The sequence below is a fragment of the Typha angustifolia genome, chromosome 8, assembly GCF_048772165.1.
Source record: "Typha angustifolia cultivar Huaian chromosome 8, ASM4877216v1, whole genome shotgun sequence".
NCBI lineage: Eukaryota > Viridiplantae > Streptophyta > Magnoliopsida > Poales > Typhaceae > Typha > Typha angustifolia.
Window position 1 is genome coordinate 17,105,663 of NC_133246.1, and position 21,111 is coordinate 17,126,773.

The 21,111-nt window shown below is 37.5% G+C and overlaps 3 protein-coding genes across 5 annotated transcripts; all 3 read right to left on the reverse strand.

Moving 5' to 3' along the window:
- Positions 1–1,185: 1,185 nt before the first annotated feature.
- On the reverse strand, positions 1,186–10,318 carry LOC140764804 (E3 UFM1-protein ligase 1 homolog). Of its 2 annotated transcripts, none has more exons than XM_073103580.1 (20): positions 10,055–10,318; positions 9,627–9,938; positions 8,837–9,103; positions 8,693–8,740; positions 8,330–8,395; positions 8,102–8,205; positions 7,388–7,481; positions 7,262–7,318; positions 6,010–6,454; positions 5,754–5,911; positions 5,492–5,557; positions 5,310–5,378; positions 4,961–5,050; positions 4,708–4,773; positions 4,151–4,200; positions 4,007–4,070; positions 3,483–3,560; positions 3,319–3,381; positions 3,042–3,134; positions 1,186–1,796 (listed from the first exon to the last, which is right to left on the reverse strand). In XM_073103580.1, the coding sequence occupies exons 1-20, from the start codon at positions 10,226–10,228 to the stop codon at positions 1,695–1,697; spliced, it is 2,466 nt and encodes an 821-aa protein (XP_072959681.1). In that variant the 5' UTR covers positions 10,229–10,318; the 3' UTR covers positions 1,186–1,694. The 2 variants fall into 2 exon arrangements, with proteins under 2 accessions (XP_072959681.1, XP_072959682.1); XM_073103581.1 differs by having other exon boundaries at positions 4,151–4,197; positions 10,055–10,317.
- Positions 10,319–10,699: 381 nt separating this feature from the next.
- Positions 10,700–14,726, reverse strand: LOC140766242 (ankyrin repeat-containing protein At5g02620-like). 2 transcript variants are annotated; one of them, XM_073105729.1, is made up of 4 exons: positions 14,485–14,726; positions 13,484–13,993; positions 12,439–12,848; positions 10,700–11,885 (listed from the first exon to the last, which is right to left on the reverse strand). In XM_073105729.1, the coding sequence occupies exons 2-4, from the start codon at positions 13,815–13,817 to the stop codon at positions 11,019–11,021; spliced, it is 1,611 nt and encodes a 536-aa protein (XP_072961830.1). In that variant the 5' UTR covers positions 13,818–13,993; positions 14,485–14,726; the 3' UTR covers positions 10,700–11,018. The 2 variants fall into 2 exon arrangements, with proteins under 2 accessions (XP_072961830.1, XP_072961829.1); XM_073105728.1 differs by having other exon boundaries at positions 14,469–14,726.
- A 1,088-nt stretch (positions 14,727–15,814) lies between these two features.
- On the reverse strand, positions 15,815–20,760 carry LOC140764240 (nudix hydrolase 9). The gene is made up of 9 exons (XM_073102702.1): positions 20,573–20,760; positions 20,260–20,334; positions 20,084–20,140; positions 19,597–19,679; positions 18,629–18,687; positions 18,105–18,253; positions 17,427–17,570; positions 16,671–16,829; positions 15,815–16,577 (listed from the first exon to the last, which is right to left on the reverse strand). The coding sequence occupies exons 1-9, from the start codon at positions 20,729–20,731 to the stop codon at positions 16,482–16,484; spliced, it is 981 nt and encodes a 326-aa protein (XP_072958803.1). The 5' UTR covers positions 20,732–20,760; the 3' UTR covers positions 15,815–16,481.
- Positions 20,761–21,111: the final 351 nt, after the last annotated feature.

Consider the following 21,111-nt stretch of genomic DNA (forward strand, 5'->3'; position numbering starts at 1 on the left):
CAAGTTCTAGTGCTGTTGGGATTGTGGCTTCTAATTAAGTCATAATTCTAGCTTATCAACACCCACAAATCCAATTCTGACTGCCCTCATCATACAAAAGAGCGAGAAAAGAAGGCACACAAGCATGCCTGGAGTCTTGAGTCCTTGAATTTAATTTACAGATCAGGCAGAAGAAGTACGGAGATTTGCATCTAGTCATCCTAGTATAATTCTTTCAGCATTTATTGTTGAACAACACTAGCATACATAAATAGAAGCTGCAAAGAGTACATGGTGACACTCGATAAACATGTAATGGAATCACAACAATCTCCCATTTCAGCTATATAGAGCAACAATACCAAGACTTCCAACTTTCTAACACAAAAGTTTACCAGTGCACAGTTAGGTTTCTTCTGAAGTAATCATGACAACAGGAATAAAGATTCTACCTACAAATTATCCGTCGACAATGAGTTTGTGTATGTCTCACCTGATATATGATTTTAAGTAACATATTAGGACTGTAAATGCTGTGCAATGCACGTGATTGAACTGCAGGAGAAAAGATTCACTTTTTGCCAAGTCAAGAATCAAGGCAGCAAGCAGCTAGCTTCTGAAATTGAGGACCTACATGATAACAAGATAAGACTTGCAAACAAGAAAGACTCACAAGCTAAAGAACTGTACAGTCCTAAAACTCAAAGGGATAAAAAGGCACACAAGAGAGCGAGGATATATATAATATACTCAGAGATAGATAAAGGCCCAAGAAGCCCACTTAGCAAACTACTTTGATAAGGAGAGAAGTGGGTCCAACGTCAAATACACTAAGCCCATCCTAAGCTTTGGGTGATTGATACGGATCAGGCCCTCCACTCAAAGCCCACCTATTTTTAAATTGAGCTCTTCTCTCTGCACAACTGAATAAAGCCTATTCATCATTCTTCTTCGGGCTAATATATTTCTAGCCCGGTTGTGATACTTCTTCCACAGGTGAGAGCATATACGTTCCTAAGACTATGAAAATATTGACGTCGATTTAATAAGATTGGAGAGAACTACTCTAAGAATGACGAAAAAATTGTTCGATGAATAGGTTCCAATGTAATATGGCGCAAAAATACCTTTCCTTTTTTTGTTTTCTAAAGCTATTTATAAAGAACTCAAAGATTTTAAGTGGGGTAAGATGAAAAGACGTAGATATCACCAAACTGTTTAAATGCACCTGAAAAATCAATATTTGGATCCAACTAATGGATTAAATTAATCCAACAAGTACGAAGCAGCACATTTCTCAAATAAATACAGGAAGATCAATTTCAAAGTAGAAAGCCTTCTCGATCACTACAATAATAAGTCAAAAGAAACTGCAACAGAGGGGCTCACAGGACTGAAGAAAATTTCACTTCTTGCTATATAAACCTGACATCAACCGTCCATGAATCCTGTCTTGACTGCTTATCATTAACCAGACACACGGATAGCTTTCTAGTGTACTATCGTATAATACAGCTCTGTTTATATCATGCAGCAGCCACTGACACGTACAAATCTTTTCAGCTGACAACTATAACATTTCCCTGTTCTCAAGAAATACCTTCTACTACATTTATTCAGTAGACCATCTGCTTTCCTTGTCCATTATATACACAGTTCTGATGCCTGCTCTATTGTGTGGATGCCGTTCGTTGAGGACATTTTGTGACCCAAGTTCAGGAGTTGGTTGGACCCAAGACTGACGCCTTCAGTTCTGGCATCAGACTTTCCAACAGCTCTTTTTTGCTTAAAATCCTGTCAGCCGAACAGTCTTCTTCCTACAAACAAAAATTACAAAATTTGATGCATCAAATATTAGCACAGAGGTTACATACTTAAAACATTCTAACCACAGAAAAGGATAAAAATGATTGGTATGTATGACAGGTAGATTGAGTACAAGAAAGGAAGAGTTTCTTCTTGTGACCACTAAAAAATTAAAATGCTATTCCAGGCTTCCTGTGGTACAAGGTTGGGATGGACTGAGGACTCATACATAGGATAATCAGAATGTCAATAGAATGTTTCGATGGTTATGCAAGCTCTTCTTCATCCATGCTAACAGAAGTTCACAAACTGGTTACTGGTCAAACAGTCATAGAACATCATGCCCAATAGCATCAGTATAAAATATTTACGTATAAGTTCCATGAGACCAGTTAAAAACAAGTGCTATCAGATATCAGATAAAGTTGCAGAAAGTTAATAATCCATGAACTCTACCATATCACAATGTATGAAAGGAGAACAAGTTGGAAAATCATTTTTATTAGAAGTCTAGTTTGTGTCAACTAGTTTGAACTCAAATGACAGAATCTAGTTGAAGTAATGAAGTGTTACTAGAATTCTTATCACAAGACAACTCCTAGGGTATATAATGTGCAGTAGGCAGTTGAAGAACTAACAGGGTGTCATGATGGCATGTTATAGCTGCAACGACCTGCAAGTCTAGACAGAAGTTAAAAGCTCCAGCGGTGACATCCAAGTTCATCAAATGCTGAAGAACTGAGGGATGCTAATTTATGAAGCCAGAACTGCCAAGAGAAATATAAACTTCAGGCCCCTATTGCCAGTAGTGGTCCAGCAAGACGTTTCAGATCCTGGTGTCACTGTCAATTATCTTAAATCAGGGAGCCAGGGCGAATAAAGATTGAGAACTCCCAATCACCTAAATCAGGATTAACGAACTCCACAGGGTTGCCAGATCATGATAACTTATTGAGAAATCGAAATATGTATAAGAGAGGGTATAAATTCATAGACCACTAGGATTACTAACATGACAAGCCGCAGTCCTCTCTTTGACATATCTTAGATAACCAGTGGGACTGATGAAAACTAGAGCAGCGCTACATGGATGACTGTTAACATTTCTTTAATATACAGTTCTGCAGTTGACAAACCAACAAGTTCAACTGCTTGTCTGGTTTTAGAACAATAAAATCAAAATTATAGTAAGCATATAAATTATAAAGCAAGTACAAAATATCAGCATCAAAGAAAGAGAAGTTTCTTTTACTCACATCTCCAGTGGAAGCAGCTTGTAATGCTAAAAGAGTTACTGTAGCCCTGTGATAATCCATCAAGACCTTGTATGTCGAATCAGGTAACTTATCCTGCCATTTTTTAGGAAAGCAAACATAGATAAATAAATTTTAAAAGCTCTCCAGCATAAAAGAAATGAGAGAAGACACATATTATATGTTCATTAAATCAGTTACATGTCAAGCAAAACTCTGATGAAAGATGAGAAAAGACTCAAATAAAAAACAACGGGAACAATGGCAGGATAAGTTATACCTTTAATCGTGCAACAACAGCAGATATGGCCCTTCCAGGTGCCTGGAGAGCCTTGTTGTGTACCTAGAATTTGAATGTACAATAGGAGAAACAATTTAAATTTAAAATATAATGGAAAATTACAGAAAGAAGAAGGTAAAGGAAAATATCAAGACTGAACAAACCTGCATATGATGTAGAGCAACAACCTTAGGCAGAAGCATAACTGGATCATTCTCTGAAGAAACTTGTGATATCAAATCCTTAAGTTCATAGTAGCAAGATAAATTTCAACGTCAGAAGAATTATAGACCACATGGTAAAAAGAATTGGCAAGGTCAGTAATAGTCAACATTGACAGAATAAAATGCAGATTTTCAATAATATAGACTACTTCTGGCAAATAATCCCCAACGAAAGAAATTGTTCCTGAAAGGTATTCATGACCAAAAAGACGAAGCACCAATAACGGAAAGGTATTCATGCTACAGAAGGATAAATGTGGGAGAAACAAAAATAAAAATAAAAAAGAAGGAAGAATTTCCTCACACTTAATGTGATACACTGATGCATTAGACACAGCGCACATATGACTAGTTAGCTTAGTGGGAGCAACCCAATAAAGGATAGTATTGTTAAGATAAATACAATTTAATCAAGACTGGATAAAAACTATCTGTTACACTCAAAGTGACTTTTGAAACCATACCTTGCGGAAAGAATGCAGCATTGTTCTTTCTAACTTTTTATCAAGCTTCTTCAGTGACAAGCCACTGCATATGAAAGTAAGTTTGAATGCCCAACAATATAGAATCTTAATGTGGAAATCATAAAACGAAACATATAAAACTACCTTTCCTCTGCCACAACTCTTAATGCATCCATGAACGTATCAACTCGCTGCTACATATCAATATACAAAGAAGAGAAATAATAAGTCTGAATGCAACAGCAATCAGAAATGAGATAACTGTGATAAATTCAATTCTCTCATATTACTATAATCTGCATTTGAAGATTTGTTCCCAAATAGCTTGGGGGGTGGTCATTTTAACTATTCTGCTTACTTGAGCATCCAGAGGTCATTTTCTGAGGATATAGTATTAACCTTTTAAGCTGTATATGTGTCCTACTATAAAACACTAGTGCCTATGATGCATAAGTCTAGTGATGCTTTCACCATGTTCACCAACAGGAGTGATTTTCATTTTATAAGTTTAAGAGCAATGTTTGCTTAGACAAATCCAACATCATTTAGTGTTCAAACATGCTTCCTCTAGTGATGTAAATCTCAACTCATTTGATAGTTCTCTCTGAAGAATATCAACTTCATGTTCCAAAGAGATTAGTGGGTATCAGAAGCTTTACAAAGACATAAAAAGTAGACATATTGCTAGGTCAGAACCAAACCTTCCCCTCTAGTGCTTCAACCAAAGCTTGAGTCTTGACTGAAAGTGATGCAGGAAAACTCTTGGCCTGAGGGGAACAAAAAGTCACTTGCATCAATATAAGCAAGCGCAACAAGCAACAAAATTCAAACAGTTAAAGGCTTAAAGAAAATGCACCCATCCCCTATTTGATGGCTCAACAATTAGAACTTTAATAACAGTAAACAACTGTGAATACTAAAAGATAGAACAGTAGAAAATTGATTGTTTCAAACCAGAGAAATACGATCTGCAGGAGTTAGAGGCCTAGTCTGATTTTGACTATCTTCATTTTCTATTCCATTCTTCAGCTTGTTATCCATGTCCTAAAAAGATGATAGAGAAATTATAAGTGCGGCAGGAAAGAGAATTTTAAAATCATAAATATACTTGTGAGGTTATTTAGTAATTCATCTGATGAAAGTAAAACTAATTCATGATCAAATATTAGTGATACAACATCTATTTGAAGCTTTTAAAATTGATATCAACACCAACAACTAGAATATATTAAATTTACGAGCTATGACTAATACACTGAACACTGACATTACGACTATGGAAGTTGATTGAGAGAGAGACTACCAGAGTAAGTAGAAGCTTATCAACCATGGGAGTAGCCATTGTTTTTAGCAGATGCTTGTGTAAGATAGCCTGGCATAGCAAAATGAAGAACAAAGCAGAAGCAAAAAGGCATGAAAAATAAGAAATCCCATTTAACCACAAGAAGTAACATAAAAAATGACAAAAGAATCAGCATAACTTACAGAGGTAGATGGATCATCCTCAAAGAGATCCAGTGCTTTCTCATACAACTGCATATCTAAGACAACCTGAAAGCCACAAATATGGCATCAAAATGACGAATTAGGACAAAGAAAAACTGGGGATCTCCAAAATCAGAAACTCTGCACGTGTGGAAGGATTGTCTTGTGACTTGTGAGTAATACAGTTGTTCCAGAGATTTGATTTATGCAAAACATAATGATCAACTAGCTTAACGACAGATGCAAAGCACAAGTACCAAACCTCATCTAGATACGTCTGCATACTATCAAGCAACCGCTTCCTCCTCTCAGCATTTTCCAACAAAAGAGTGTTTCTTCTTTTCCCCAACGAGTTAACCAACATTGGCCTCAGATGGGAGCACAATATTCTAAGAAATTCATGTGAGTCTACTTCTGGACCTGACAAACCGATCAATTCAATTGAAGTATATCTAAATCATATGATATACAGGAAAATGAGAAAAGATGGCATTGTCATTGTCAATGGTTCTTCTAACCTCCCAATTCTTCAAGATCAGGGGCAAGATTCAAAATCTTCTGCATTACCCATTCTTCAGATGGAATATTTGAATCATCCCCCTTTACTTTATCCTTCTTAGAACCAGATTTTGCATCGGAAGTACTTAAGGAGTTTGCATCCTTGTTTTTTCGCTGACTTTTCTTGCCTTTATTAGGAATATTTTCCTGGTTGTCACTATCCTTCTCAGCTGTTCCTACCTTGGCAGATCCTGTTAGTTTCCCTCTTTTCTTCTTCGGTCCTTTTTCAGAAGCACTTTTACTTCTGGCTGCATCATCATCGAGCTCTTTTGTCTCTGAGTGCTGTGCTAAACTGGATCCAATCTTATGGTCATTGGTTGGATGCGTAGTAGGGGCCAGACCTTGGTAGTAAGGGTTTTTGTGAATAAATGTATCTAATTCTTTCTCCAGTTGATCATAAATACCCTGGGCCATTATCGAACATGCAAAGCATACAAGTCGTAATCAGGAATGCATATTTAACAGAAGGACCAAACGACTGTGGGAAGAGGTTTCAGAAAGTGAAATTGAGTCACTAGAAGATACCACCAGTCCACCAGTCGCAGATCACATAATACAACCTTCAAAGCATGTAATTAGAGGACAAAGGGCCTCGCCATACTTAGCAATTAATTAGCATGTTGGAATTGCATAAATTTCTTTGTATTTCTGCATGTTTATATTTCTAACGTGTGTCATTTCCCATATAGTTGATAAGGCTTGGGAAGTTTTCATCAAATCAATAAAGTGTGAAGGTTTGTGATCAGTATAAGGAAAAAGAAAAAAAAGTCCCTGGTGCATAAAAATAAGAAAATGATTGTGTGCATCCACATAACTCCTTCTACATCAAGGGAGCAATATCTAATGTGTGCATACGGGGGACACATTGGAATAAATGAGGGTCAAACTGGAAATTGATTAATATTTTTGTTATGTTCATCTCTCGAAGTGACAATGGAGTTTTATATGTTCCAATAGTATATAAACAAATTTTAATTAAAAAATGCTTATTAATTATCATGCATGGCATACCACATACATGTATTTTGTTGTTTAAGATGTGACTGCAATGTTTCCAGTACATTATCCTAACAAGGATTGCCATAGAAAATGCCAGCCTCAACATATTTAAGTCTTAAGTTACATAAGATATGATCCACAGTACCATTTCAAACTTTTATGAAGTTCATACAAGATATAAGATATCATGGCTAGCAGGGTCTTCAATCTCACCTTAATAAATGCGTTGCTAAATACACAAGAGTCCCCCAATAGCACTGCTGTGGAACACTGGAAAACAACATATTTCAGCAAACAACATTAAGAAACAATGGAAGTTCAGGTACTTGAGACACCAACCTTGATTGCGCTCTGTAGAGATGGACAAAGTGACAGAATCTTAGAAGCATCTGAACCACCAATATATGCTGGCAGAACTGAAGTGCAATCAAGCCTACCAATATCACATAAAGTTATTGCATTATACATGTTATAGATAATAACTACAGATCAAATGTAAAACCTTGTTTATGTTGCAAATAACTACAACAAAACATTTGCAAGCAAGAGAACTTGTTCTGAAAGTAGGCTTGCGAATAAATTTGATGATAAAAGCTAATATTCATGTAGGATGAGAAAAGGAAGTGATGGGATACATGGTCAATACAAGCATAGTGTTTAGTATATTGGTTCTACCTATCAAAGACACTAGTGGACCCTGGCATCAAGCATGCCTTACTTGTATTAGGCATTCCTTATTCGCTCCGCAGTTTGGAGTAAGATAAAAACCAATCTGTTTCAAGGTTGAACAGAACAGTTCTAATGGCAAGTGGTCCAAAGCCAGGCTCAAAAATGATGCACCAAAGGAAGATACTTGAAATGACATTACAAGTCTAGATTCTTTAGAACTTGAGTAAAAGAATATCTGGACCGATAGAAAATTAATGACAATTCACACCATGCTATTATATTTTGCAATTACACCATCTGACTGACCAAGCTATTATGAGAAAAAAAGAGTTCCATATACCAGCCCTCAACTCTTTTAGCTTTGAAAAACTTTGTGATACTTACCAGTTACCATGCTCAATGGTGTCACCTACAGCAAAATCCAGCATCTCAACCATTGAAGGATGGACAAAAACAACATCTAGAGGAATGCCCTCAGGATATCTGGACTACATTAGAGTGCAGAAACACAGGAATGTTACAAGAAAAATATAGAAGTTTAACGACATTTGAACTACCATTATTAATTTATTATACGACAGAAGGAACCAGAATTGTATGCAGTTTAAGTACCTGCAGATACTGTTTAGGCTGAGGAATCAAGAGTTTGTGAAGAACTTCGTAACTGATGTAAGAATTCTGAAGAAAAGAATAATTCATGAAAACATAGAAACCAATCAGATTTCTAAGCTAATATGTGATGCTAATTACATATTTTTTAATTTAGAAAAACATGGTCAATCCATCTGGGATAGTAACACAGAATGATATTGACCATTTATCTGTCAATGCATCTATCATCATTGATGCATATGTATGAACGAGTTGAAAACTTAAAATGAAAGAAAAGAATATTCATGCAAAGCATTTTCATCTTCATAGCTGCTTGAAATTTCATTAAAGAAATAAAAGAATAAGAGTTGTCGGTGCCGTAACCTGTGAGAAGAAAGAATCCACACTCTCCCTTTGAGCATGGGCAAAAACCTAAGGGTACAAACCAATGGTTATGGATGAGGAGAATAGCAAACACATTAACAGAGATATGGATTGAAAGGAAAAAGAAAAGATCATAGATTTTACAGCTGGTGTCCATTGTACTCCTGCCCGGAGTGATCCAAGAATCTCCCCTTCCTTAAGCAGTCCATTGAAAATGGATTGAAAGAAAGCACCTTCCACGGAGACACCATTTGCACCATCCATATCTTGCAGCACTTGCTGCAACAAGTTCCAAACAGTTGGCAAATTCGTAGGAACTGTGATACCCTTGGCAGCACCACGGACCATAGCAGTAATCCGAGAAACATATGCTGGAGTATACAATTGTCCACCTTCCAGTCTTCCTTTCACCTAGATACAAGACATATGACACAGTGGGATTTTTTTTCTCAAGAATATTTAAGAGAACATTTAGCAGGACAGCAAATGCCATGGATGAAATAGCTTACTTTATTAAGGAAAACAGCAATGGAACTTTTACCTCGTGGCGATTTCTCTTTCACTAGTTAAGATATCAAAGAGAATTTCTTATACCCTATGGAATAATCCAACAATAAAACATGTTCATACAAACTAATAAACATCCCTATGAATTTTATAAATCCCCAAAATTGTCTTCTTCCTCAAGTTTCAGTTTCTCTCTTTTACTTTTTATTTTCTTTTGCCCCAGGAATTGCATAAGTTACCATAAGGATTTAATCTGATTAAGACACAAAAATTTGTACATTACGTTTCTCTAAGCCCATATGTTTCCTACAGCTTATTTGGTCATTATACGATGGCATTTTCTTCCTTCTCAGATTCGCTTCACACTGCTAAGCAAAGTTGCTAAAACATTAATGAGTCGTAATATCAAAATCATCGATCTACTTACAGTGGTTCCAAGTCGAGGCTCCAGAAAAGACACCACCAATTCCGATCCAACGTGCAACTGAGCGGCAATCTCCGCCAGCGAGATCTGACTACACTCCTGCAACTTTTCATTTATCTCCTCCGCCACGGAATCCCAATAACTCTGGGAAATAATCTCACCATTGACCATCATAAGCCCCGAACCATCCGCCACAATCTTTTGTGCTTGCCGCTCCACATGGTACAAATCCACTCCGATAACGTCCGACAGATCGATCAAAGAAACCCTACCCGACTTCTTGATCTCCGTCTCCATCTCAACCCTCAGCTGATCCTGAAACAGGAAGAATGAAATCATCAAGATTAAGCCCTACGACGATCCAAGAAACGCGCGACAGTATTGCAGGTTTCAGTCTTCGAGGAGTGTGTGTGTGGGGGGGGGGGGGTTACCGGGGTGATGTATTCTTTGCCGGAGACGGTGTGGAGGAGGTCGGAATCGAGGTATTGGAGTTCTTGGAGCTTCTGAACCAACTCGACAACGTTGCGATCGGAGAGGCGGATGGTGGACTTGACTTGCTGCGCCGACTCGAACTGGCGTTGGAGCTCCAATAACTCCGCGTCCATGGCGGATGAGATTCGAGAGCTCGATCTCGATCGCCGAGAGAGAGGGAGAGAGAGGGAGAGAAACGGGGGAAGAGAAGGGGTTTTGGTTTGCGTGGAGACCGGTACAGTAAAGATATAAAGAGGCCCAGCCAGCCCAGACCAGCCCACTAGGTTGATATTTATAAGCAGGCTTGGGCTTGTCTACTGCAAGACCTATGCCAGTTAATTTTATTTTATACGAATTTTTACATATTTTTATTACTTTCTTTAAAATATAATCACTGTCATTACAATCATTGGTTTGTCTCGAGATTTTCGTTCTTTCTGATTAATGTAACTGGTAGAATGACCATTTTACCCCTATAGTAGTAGTATTTTTGTGGTTCATATGAATATATGTTAAAGTTTAATAGCTGCTGGTTATAAATTTTTCCAAGAATATTCCTCTGGCAAAACAGCAGCTCTGAAAGAGTGTAATGTATAATAGTGATATTTTAGAGAATATACTGATAACATTTGAAAATATTTACAACTTTTGTGATCTACTACTGCCTGGAAGATTCCAGGGCTAATAGAAGTGTTTGGAGTTCTAGTGGAAAGAATGAAGCAAGTGGGGGCCCAATTGCTTGCAAATTAGATGATAAAACAAGGATTTGGCCTCATCTGCCATTACAATGATGCAATATACATGAACCCTTGTTAACTTTACCTAAGACAGCCTCTTATGTGCTTGTTAAATTTCTCCAGTGAATGCGATAACCATAAGCATTCATTTCTATGCTTGTTTAGTGTAGGGAGTACAATGAGTATCTCAAATGGCATACATTTTCTTGTACTCCTTGTCAATCCACTCGCCTTCGGACATGCCTGAGATCGACCATGATCGCGACCTACTGAGTGATGACCTTCTTATGTTCCTCAACTTCTTAGCCTCGATATGGTGCCCGATAATCCAATAAAGCATGAGGCCTAATGTCGTCGCTAATATCGTTGCGCCTATAATTGTCACTCCAATGGCCAACGATCTCTCATGACCACCCACCACAATGAAAGAAAGTGCAAGGAATGCAACACTTACAAGTACGCAGGCCAGCCACATCAACTTGTTGATGATTGCCATCATCTGCTTCTTTGCATTGCTCTCTATGACAACCACAGAAGTCTGCACCACCACAACAGCCAAAGATATGAAGAGAGCCACCGAGTCGGAGATGAAGAAGATCATAAAAGGAGTTTGGTGTGAGATGTTGGCTTCCCCCAAGGTTAACCCAGGAGCTAGGTTGTCGGAGTCCACGTACTGTCCAGGAACTGTAAAGATTGCGGCGAATGCAACAGTAGCGATGAGGACAGCAACCACTGTTGTGGAGTTGATTGCATTGTTGAGTCCCTCTGTATGGAGTTTGTTGATCCTTTTTGCTATTCCCTGAACACGCTTTCTAGTTTGTCGAGTGTGCTCAAGCTGAGAATGGACCTCATGCTTTATGTCGCTCACTGTTTGTTTCAATTCACGAGCAGCATTTACCGGCTTAATGTTCCTCGCACTTTGGACACCATGTTCAATTAATATAGCAGCAACATCTGAATTCCCCATTTTCTCAGCAGTGTCGAGTGCGGTCTCTCCTGATCTGTTGATTGCTTTTGTGTTAGCATCCTTAATCTCTAAGAGTCTCTTTATAATCTGCAGAGAAGTTTCAAGCACATGTCAAACACAAGAGTGATGCCGATCTAACAGTGATGCTTAATTTAACTCTCATTAACTGTGACTCAGATAGAAATATATAAGTGATGGAGTGAAATGTACACAGGGAAAAGAAGAAGAAACACCATGCAGATCAAATGTATTAGTACAGCACAACTCCTATTCATACAAATGTACAGAGAAACTATCAAACTTTGCTAAGTCCACTGAACCAATACTACAGAGTAATTCTGCTAATTATGCAGCTGTGACTTCAAAGAATCCCACCATCGCATAGAGGCCCCAGATTAATGTGTCCCACATTGATGATAATGACAGTATAGATGTTGGAACCCAATTATAAGTAGAAAGCTAAAATAAACTTTAAGATCAATAAATAATCGTCACTCTTACGACTTCTCGGAAAAACAAAAGCAAGGGTTCCAATTTACCTTTCATAAGGTTTTCAAATGAAAATTTTCTTGAAGAATAGCGAGCATTATTCTTTTTTGCAAAGCAAGCTCTCAGGCAGCGATATGTCCTAAAAGTTTACCTGAGCACGATCCTTCCTAGCCGCGATATGCAGTGCTGTGTTGCCCTTAGTATCTAGCAAATTTACCATTGTGAGATCACACTTTAGAAGCTCCTCAACTATGTCTAGTTTAGTTCCCTTGACCGCCATATGTAGTGCAGTCTGTCCTTTCTTATCTACTCTGATAGCACTTCCTGGATCTTTGTTCAAAAGAGCTCTTACAACTTCTAAGTGCCCATTCCTTGCAGCAGAATGCAATGTAGTCTTACCATTGCTCCTTGCAATAAGTGCTAGACTTCCATCTGCTTCCAAGAGGAATTTCACCACCTCAAGATGGCCTTGTGCAGCAGCAGTATGCAATGCTGTCATGTTTGACAAATCCACAGTCATTGAGAGTTCTGGAAGGACCTGCAAGAGCTCCTTCACAACATCTGGTAACGGAGATGCATCGATTAGCTCAATGGTATTAAGTGCATAATTTGATCTAATGTACTTATAACAAATGTGGATAGGTTTCAAATTCTGAACAAGAGAACAAGTTTGTAATTGCCTGTGCCTTGGCCATACTATCAGGTAAACAACATCAAACTGTCACATTTTTAATGGCATTAAATGCTATTTGAGAACATTTTTATCATCTTCAGTGCACATGTAAGAAGAAACTCCAGACTCAGACAACTTATTTTTCTCAAAGGTGATTGAGATTTCTAGTTTTTCCTTATTTCCTAGTACCATTCAAATTCTCTTCAGCACCACCTTATGTAGTAAAGGTGAGATACATGGAGAACTGACCAATAATGGAAGTTGATCCTGATAAAATGTTTTCAACTGACAGAGTTTATTGTCCTCACTGTGAATATAAAATGGTGGTATGTAACTGCAACATCTTGCAGAATTGACACTCAGAGAGAATTACAACAATGACAAGGAAGATTTATGAATCTTTTACTCAGCAATGGGCAGTAATATTATGAAAATGTCTTCAAATATCAAGTTATCTTATGGAACGAATATCGCAGTGTTGCCGAATACAAGTTAATATTCAGATATGTGAGAGAGCTAATACCTACATCCCCTTGCTTGGCTGCTATGAGCAAAGCATCATTGCCATTCTTAGCCTTTATCCCAGCTGTTGCAACATCATGGTACTTGATCATTTCATGCACCACATCAACATAGCCGTACTCGGCAGCAACAAAAAGAGCGGTCTCTCCTGCCTGGTTCTGCTTTGATAATAAATCCTTCAAATGTTCATCAACGCTTCCCGAAAGTAGCTCCTTCACAACCACCAAATTCCCTGATCTTGCAGCCAAATGTAGAGGAGAATCATCCCGTTTCCCTGTCAGCTGCTTCGTCATCTTCTTCCGGCGAAAACTCTGCTGCCCAATTGGTGACTCCATATCTTAGCCTTAAAAGATTACGCCACAATAGATCTCTTCTTGGATAAAATGCTCCAACCAGAAAACACACTATGTGGGTCACCAAACTAAATCTCAAAGCTCAAACTGCGGAGACAATAACTAAAGACAAAGCTATCAAATTGTTATCCATGAAAATTTTCCCTCACCATGAAGCCCTGCAGCAAGAAACCACAAGCCACTTACCACAAAAAAATTCTACAGTTTTGAATCCATCCACCTATATCCCCCATACTCAGCCTTTCTTTCATCTACCATTCATAAGAAAAAGGAAGAAAGCAGAAGGAAGAAGGCCATGAAGAAAGTAAAAGGGGTGCCCCTCCCCACTACCATGCCTAATTAAATGCATCCCATTTGAACAAACCAACAAATGGTATGTAGGCATCCAATAGAAAATACAAAGAGGGTGATGCTAAACAAGATGACCATCCACATGGGATTAACACATTCTATACTGAAAAACCTAAAAGATCGCAACCAGAAGCACCCCACCTTAACAAAATCCAAACTTTCCCAGACAAAAGAACACGTTTAAGGAATTCATCACCACATGGGCAACACTAAGATAGAATCATCAGGAATGACTAGAAGCACAGAAGGATTAAACAATAGACAAAGATCATTCAAGCTCACATGGGCATGAGAGTACCCAGCATAACCAAATCCAACTCCTGCCATGTGGACATGGGTCCTTCATCATCTCATCAGAGATCCATGGAACAAGAGAGAAGCAGCAACTGCAACAAAGGAAGTGGCTTGCCTCTGTCTTCTCCCCATTAATTCCACACCAAAATGGGACGTAGCCATATATATTAATTCCATACTCTTCACCAACCATGCGTAATTGATGTCATTAAACACATTAAAAGAAACGCAAATTGCAAAGCGCGATTGGATTAGCTAATTAGTACCGTACGATTATTAGTTTAAATTTTAAGAATTTTGTATTGGCATTTACCATTACAGGATTTGACGAGGGAGACGACGACCCGATGGAGGGAGGAGAGCGGAGTTGACCGTTGACGCGGCAACGGTGGGGCCCATCGTCACTGCCTCACTGGGCTGAGGTGGGCCCGGTTTGGTCGGAACGGTCCAAGCCTAGTCTATTATTAGAACGTTTTTTAATTGAAAAAAGTGGTTAGTTTGTTCTTCCTTTTCTTATTGATGGTTACCATAATAATGAATTAAATTTTTAAGAGATAATTACATAGAGACCTCGTGAATTATTACTGTTTATTTTTATATATTTATTTATCGTAATATATTGACCCTCTTACCAATTAAAAATCTTTGAAATATCTCTTTCATGGTTAGAGGATCACTGGTGGATGGAATATATATATATATATATATTCTGTAGGATGGAAATTTTTTAGTTCAACGTATGCGAACATTGAAATACTTTGTGAGGATTTGGAAAGCTTTGGAAGGGAAAAAGCTTCATCTCACTCAAAAAGAGTCGGCGATGTGTTGGATTCCAAATGTTGGGTGTAAAAGAGTCTAAAAGAGATAAGTTCCAGTGTGCTCAAGTTGTCCATAAAATGAACTAATATGAGTGGGTTCTTTACCAAAAAAAATAGAGAGAGTAGCCCAATTTGGCTGTTATTGGCTGAGGGTGACAAAGATAAAGGTTTTCTCATATACTATTCGGTTGTAGAAGGTGATGTGTTTATTAGAGCTAGTAAATTGCTATCACAATGTGCTTTTGTTTTTATAATTGATAGGTCACAATAATAATACCTTTTTTCTTTATTTATTTATTATTTTTTTGTTTTTCTGTGAGAAAACAAGTCAGCTCATAATAAGAGAGGTAATAAAATCACTTACTTAGGTATAAAGTCAGCACATTACTAACATATGAAGTGCCACTAATAATTGCTTAAACTAAGATTACATTTGCTTGAGAACATATTTAATTGCTAGAAAGTAGAACTCAGTAAAATTAAATATTAAAAATATAAAAAAATTGTTTGATGCAATTTATTCTCTCACTTTCTAGTGACTAAATATCCATCAAATTTAGACTTTAAATCTCCAGAAGAATATCTGTCTTGTCAAAAGCCCACAAAAATTTAGGTGGCTCCTTGACTGTGACTGTTTGATTATTCTTCTCATCAATAATTTCATGTCATATCAAAAATGAGTCACAGTAGAGAATAAAGTTGAATTTACCGCAAACACAAATCCTCCACTTTGTTTCTTTGACGGAAGAGTTGTGTTCACACTTCAAGGCATTATTTTCCGCTTTGTTAGCCCAACTGCTGCAAAGGTTCTATCAGAACTCAAGAAAGATAGACAAGGGTCTAGAAGAAGGAAAGAAAAAGGGAAGAAAGTTTGATCTCTCCAATGGGTCATTCTCAGATAACTTCAGCTTTTCCAAAAGACTACATCAAACAACGGTTAAAATGACAGTTGGAAGTATCGCAGACTAATAAGTAATATGCATCAGGAAGATGTAAATAAATATTCTGAAACATTATTCTGATGAATTAAGCAGTGATACTGAAATTACGAAATGGAATTTTCCATATAGCACGAAAATTCCACCTAGAGCAAAACCAGTGGCCAGCAATCCACAGACCAGAAGAACCATGTGGACTGCAGGGCTTTGATTGCTCCAGTTCCTTTATATCCACAACCCAGAAGTCAGGTATCTTTGGTGGCTTCTATCATCAACTCGTACAAAGCAACTCCACCTCGGTGGCAACCGGGCATATGGAGTGCCATTCTCTTCAAATCATCCTGATATCCCATAGTTCAAACAACCAGACAAGTTAAGAAGACAAACTAAGATGATGATATAATATGTCAAACAGAGTAAGTATCTAAGCCAACCGTTGTTACGGCATATAATTGAGTAGACTCAAAGCCATCTTGAGCTCTGGAGTACAGATTCTGAATTTCACTTGAATCCTTATTGCATTTCAGAAAGAAAAAAGCTGTCGGTCTAACATTCATTTCCCTGCGAGATACTCCAATAAATATAGGCTCCGTCTGCAGACACTATTTGAAGTTAGTTCGTGCAAGCTAGACTGAGGAAAAGTTTTTTTAAAAATCAAAATTCAAATCAAGAAGAGCCAATTTTTGTGCAACTGGTACTCGTCATAAACCTAGAAGGCTAGAAGACAGATCTGCAACAAGATTACCAATAAACAATCCCATTATTCAGTTTCTGATTGGTCAAAGATGATAATTGAAGAACTATTTCTTGGAACAAATATGCTGACCAGATAATGTAAGTCTTAAAACTTAAGATGCTTAAAAATCATGCCTGTTTTTCAGAAGACATCTAAAGATACATTCCATCTATTTGTATGCTCACAATTACTACAAGAAAGTGCCTACAGTTCTCACGTGTAATGACCTTGTCACATAAAGTTATCAAGAGTGAATTGGACAATAATTATATATTGTTTGGTAAAGTATATTGTGAATTCTGAGACAAGATTATGCCAACTTATTAGAAATAAGCATTATGAGCATTCCTCTCATTTTGTCTGACATGACACAATGGATAAGCTGCAAATTCAACTAGGAGAATCATAAGGAAAGGGATTGAGTAATAATTAAGAAACTTGATGGTTGTTTTACCAGAGAATCTGCAGGAACTCCAATTTCTTCAACTACTTCACGTATGATGCCGTCAAACATTTCCTGAGAAACTTTTTCATTGAGAAGCGCAGAGTTTGTTGAACCTTTATCAGTTTCATGGGCTGAAATTCCAATTTCTTGGGGCTGCAGGAAAAAATATTTCATCAGTAATTACGCTTTACACCACATGAACAATCTTCTCACAGCCATATTGAGGATTTTTCCATGTAAAAGCAACAGGAGTATATATGGTTTGCTTGACAGATTCTGTATAGCTGTTGGATGTTAGACAAAGAAGAATTACCTTGGATAGTCATTCCAACAGGTCATTCCTTACCCATTCACTCAACTTTACTGAAACCATAGTGTGTGTGTATATATACATATAATTGAAGAAAAGTGGGATAACTCCAATTTAGATCTTATTTATGAAATTGTAATGCATATATGGTATATGTCTCTGATCTTTAAAAGCAGCCAGCTTCGATATATTAAACAGACTATGTAGCAGCCAACATTTACATACTGAAAATTAGTATTATTTCATCCCATTTCAGCAACTGAAAAACTGTTCCAGTGCACCTAGCAACCATTTGACATAAGCTACCATTTAGCTCATATTTCTCGCAAATCTGAAAGTGTCGTCTGCCAATCTACTCTAAATGGACATAAGGTTACCTCGGAGTGGCCTCCAGGGAAGACAAAGTAGCCTGGGAACTCCCCCACATTGTAGCTTCTTTGCAGTATAAGTATCCTTTTGTCAGATGATTCTACGATTGCACCATTGCCCAAGGGATTTGACATATGTTGGCACCGTAATGTGTCATCTGAAAGAAATTAAGTTAAATTAAATTGTTGATCGGCGGAAGATTTTTTTAAAAAAAAAGAGTCATAGCATGACTTTTTACAAATGAGAACTGCTAGTTGCATCAAAAGGGCATATTGGAGACACACATGCAATGCAACATGGTCAAGTAGAAAACATAAAAATCTCATCTGAGAAATACGTAGAACAAACCAAGAAATATCTGCACCTACTTTCAAAAGATCACATGTCATGATAGTTTTGGAACTTAGATTCAGCATCGCAACTGATAAGTCCAAGAATCAATATAATTGTGACTTCAATGATGTCTGCATCTTTAGCATCTGAGAATTGTTAATAGACTTATATGCTTTTAAGCATAATCCACAAGCAATACCTTCCGATGAAATAAGAAACTTCTCCCACAGAGGATTCAAATTTGTCCCCACAAAGGTCCTGAAAATATGCAAACTCAGAATAAAAGTTCTCTGTTCACAGTAGTAATATCCAAAAGAGAGGAGCAACAACAAAGATTTATCAAACAAAGCACTTGCAGAAAATCTAGAACTTCACTTAAGCAAAATAGAAATGAGAAGATAAACAACACTAAATGTTAATCTGAAATTGAAATTTGAATATGGTAAAAGAATTGGATAAACTGATCAGATCAAAATAAGCGAATATCCAACTAAATCATTAGTTAAACATAGACATTAGAAAATTCTCTGCGACTATACAGCACTTAACCTGTATGTCATTAGGAGCAACAATCTTATATTAAAAAAAAATACCCCCATCCCACAAGGGAAGCAAAATAAGCCACTATTAAGATAGAAGCATCTTGAAGGTAGAGTTGTACTTGCATTAAGTCGTCCACAAAAGAACCCATTCCAAATATGCACCTAGAGAAATGTAGCAAAAGAAGTGTCTAGAAATATGCAGCAGGTTTTTTATTTATTTATTTTTTATTGAAGGGTAGGATCCAAACAGAAGAATCTGACATATGTATCTGCCTCATCCCACAAGGAAGCAAAGAAAAATGAACATTCACTCTGATCTCCTACCTGACAGAGTTGAACTCTTGCAGATGGAGGAGGAAAGTACTCTGACTACGCAATTTGTCTCAAAATGAAATTGCTTAGCCCTAAAACTTACAAATCAGAAAGATGAAATACTTCACATGTCGAGATTTCATTCTTCCAGAAATAGCATAATAAAGTCACTTAAACAGAAGGATAAAATGACGTTAGCCTCATTATGATAAACACTATAAATATCAAAGGAAGTAGAAACCTAAAGAATACATTCTCTCTAATTTCGACAGATAAAACTGAAGAATGGACTAAAATAGAAGGAAAAGATGACCTGTAATCTGTCAGACCCAAATGAAGGCAAACAGAGGACTCTTGGCCAAAACCATTCACATCGTGGACGGCATGTCCGCCATACTGAAATGAGTAATAGCAGTCACATTGCATATAAACTTAGACAAAGTTGCAAAGGAGCATGATAGAAGTAGAACAACAAAGAGCAAAACATTCAAGAGTTAATATGATCTAAGTCAGCTATAATGCAAGCTCTTCTAGTAAGGCATAAACTGGATAACATGTCTAAAGCACAGATAGAGGGCAAATAGTGATCATCTTGGCTCAAAGCAATTCTAGTGTTTTGATTCTATAATTGTTAGTGCATTTAACATTAATGCGCTGTTTAAAGTAATTAGTCACTGGCACATATAAGGTTTGTAATGTTTAACAGTTGTTACTGCCACAGCTATTTAAAATTGAGCAGGGAAAAAATGACTTCAGAGAAGAAAAATAATGAAAGTTAAAGTTGAACAAGAACTGCATACCCTAAACTTCAGCCCACTGTACAGAGATGGGTTCTTCTGGAGTCGATGATTCCAGATCTGCGCAATCCTTCATCAGAATTTTGTCCAAAGGACTTCGACATCGAGATATTGCATGATTATTCAAAATTGAACATCCTAGAGAAAGTTCGAGAATAGAAAGAATACCAACTTCATACCTCATTGATAGATTCTTCCAATTTACTATCCGGATGAGTCGTCCTGTCGTAAGAGCGATCGAAACTGACGAGAACCTTCATTTAACAAAATAAGATAATTTTAAAACCAAGAAGACGTGAAGTAACTGAACTAAAGAGAAGACTGTTCCGCCATTAGAAAATAGCGCATCAACTCGACATCGATCGATCAACTCAATCACGTCCTTACACTCGGAAATAACGTCGAAACCTTTGATTCTTCACCGGAAGGCAAGACAGGGAGGCAAACAAAATTTATTCTGTTCGAATTGCGAGATCGGAGGGAGGAGATTACCCGAGATCGAGGGAGACCGGAGGGGCAAGAGAGGAGTAACTTAAACGCAGTCCCCGCGTCTCCGCTGCTTCCCGCGCTAATGGACGCCATCTTTTTGCAACAACGGAGAGGAAGTAGAAGAGGCGAGAGTGATCGGAGGAATGGACCGACCTTTTCCATTGCCTTCGCTTCTCCCCCCGCGTTTATATTTACGGAGAGGAAAAGCCTCGCGAGAGAGAATCTTGGTCGCTACGTCCCCCAAGGCGTTTCCCGTTACCATCGGATCCCCGAGGTTCGCGTTTCCTTTGGTACTCTTAGCTCGCTTACATTATTGCGATAATTTTTCGTTTATAATTCATTTGATCAGTAATAATCGTTTTAGAAAGTAAAAGATAATTCTCATTCCTGCTTCTTTGATCTCCCTTCAATAAAGATGTCAACTATTTACTTGGCTTCACCTTTCGAGTCATCTGAATGAATCCAATTTCAAAGTACTGCAATACATTTAACATTAAGCCATGAAACTCAGCAACTTAGATTTTCTGTCCCTAAAGATTAAA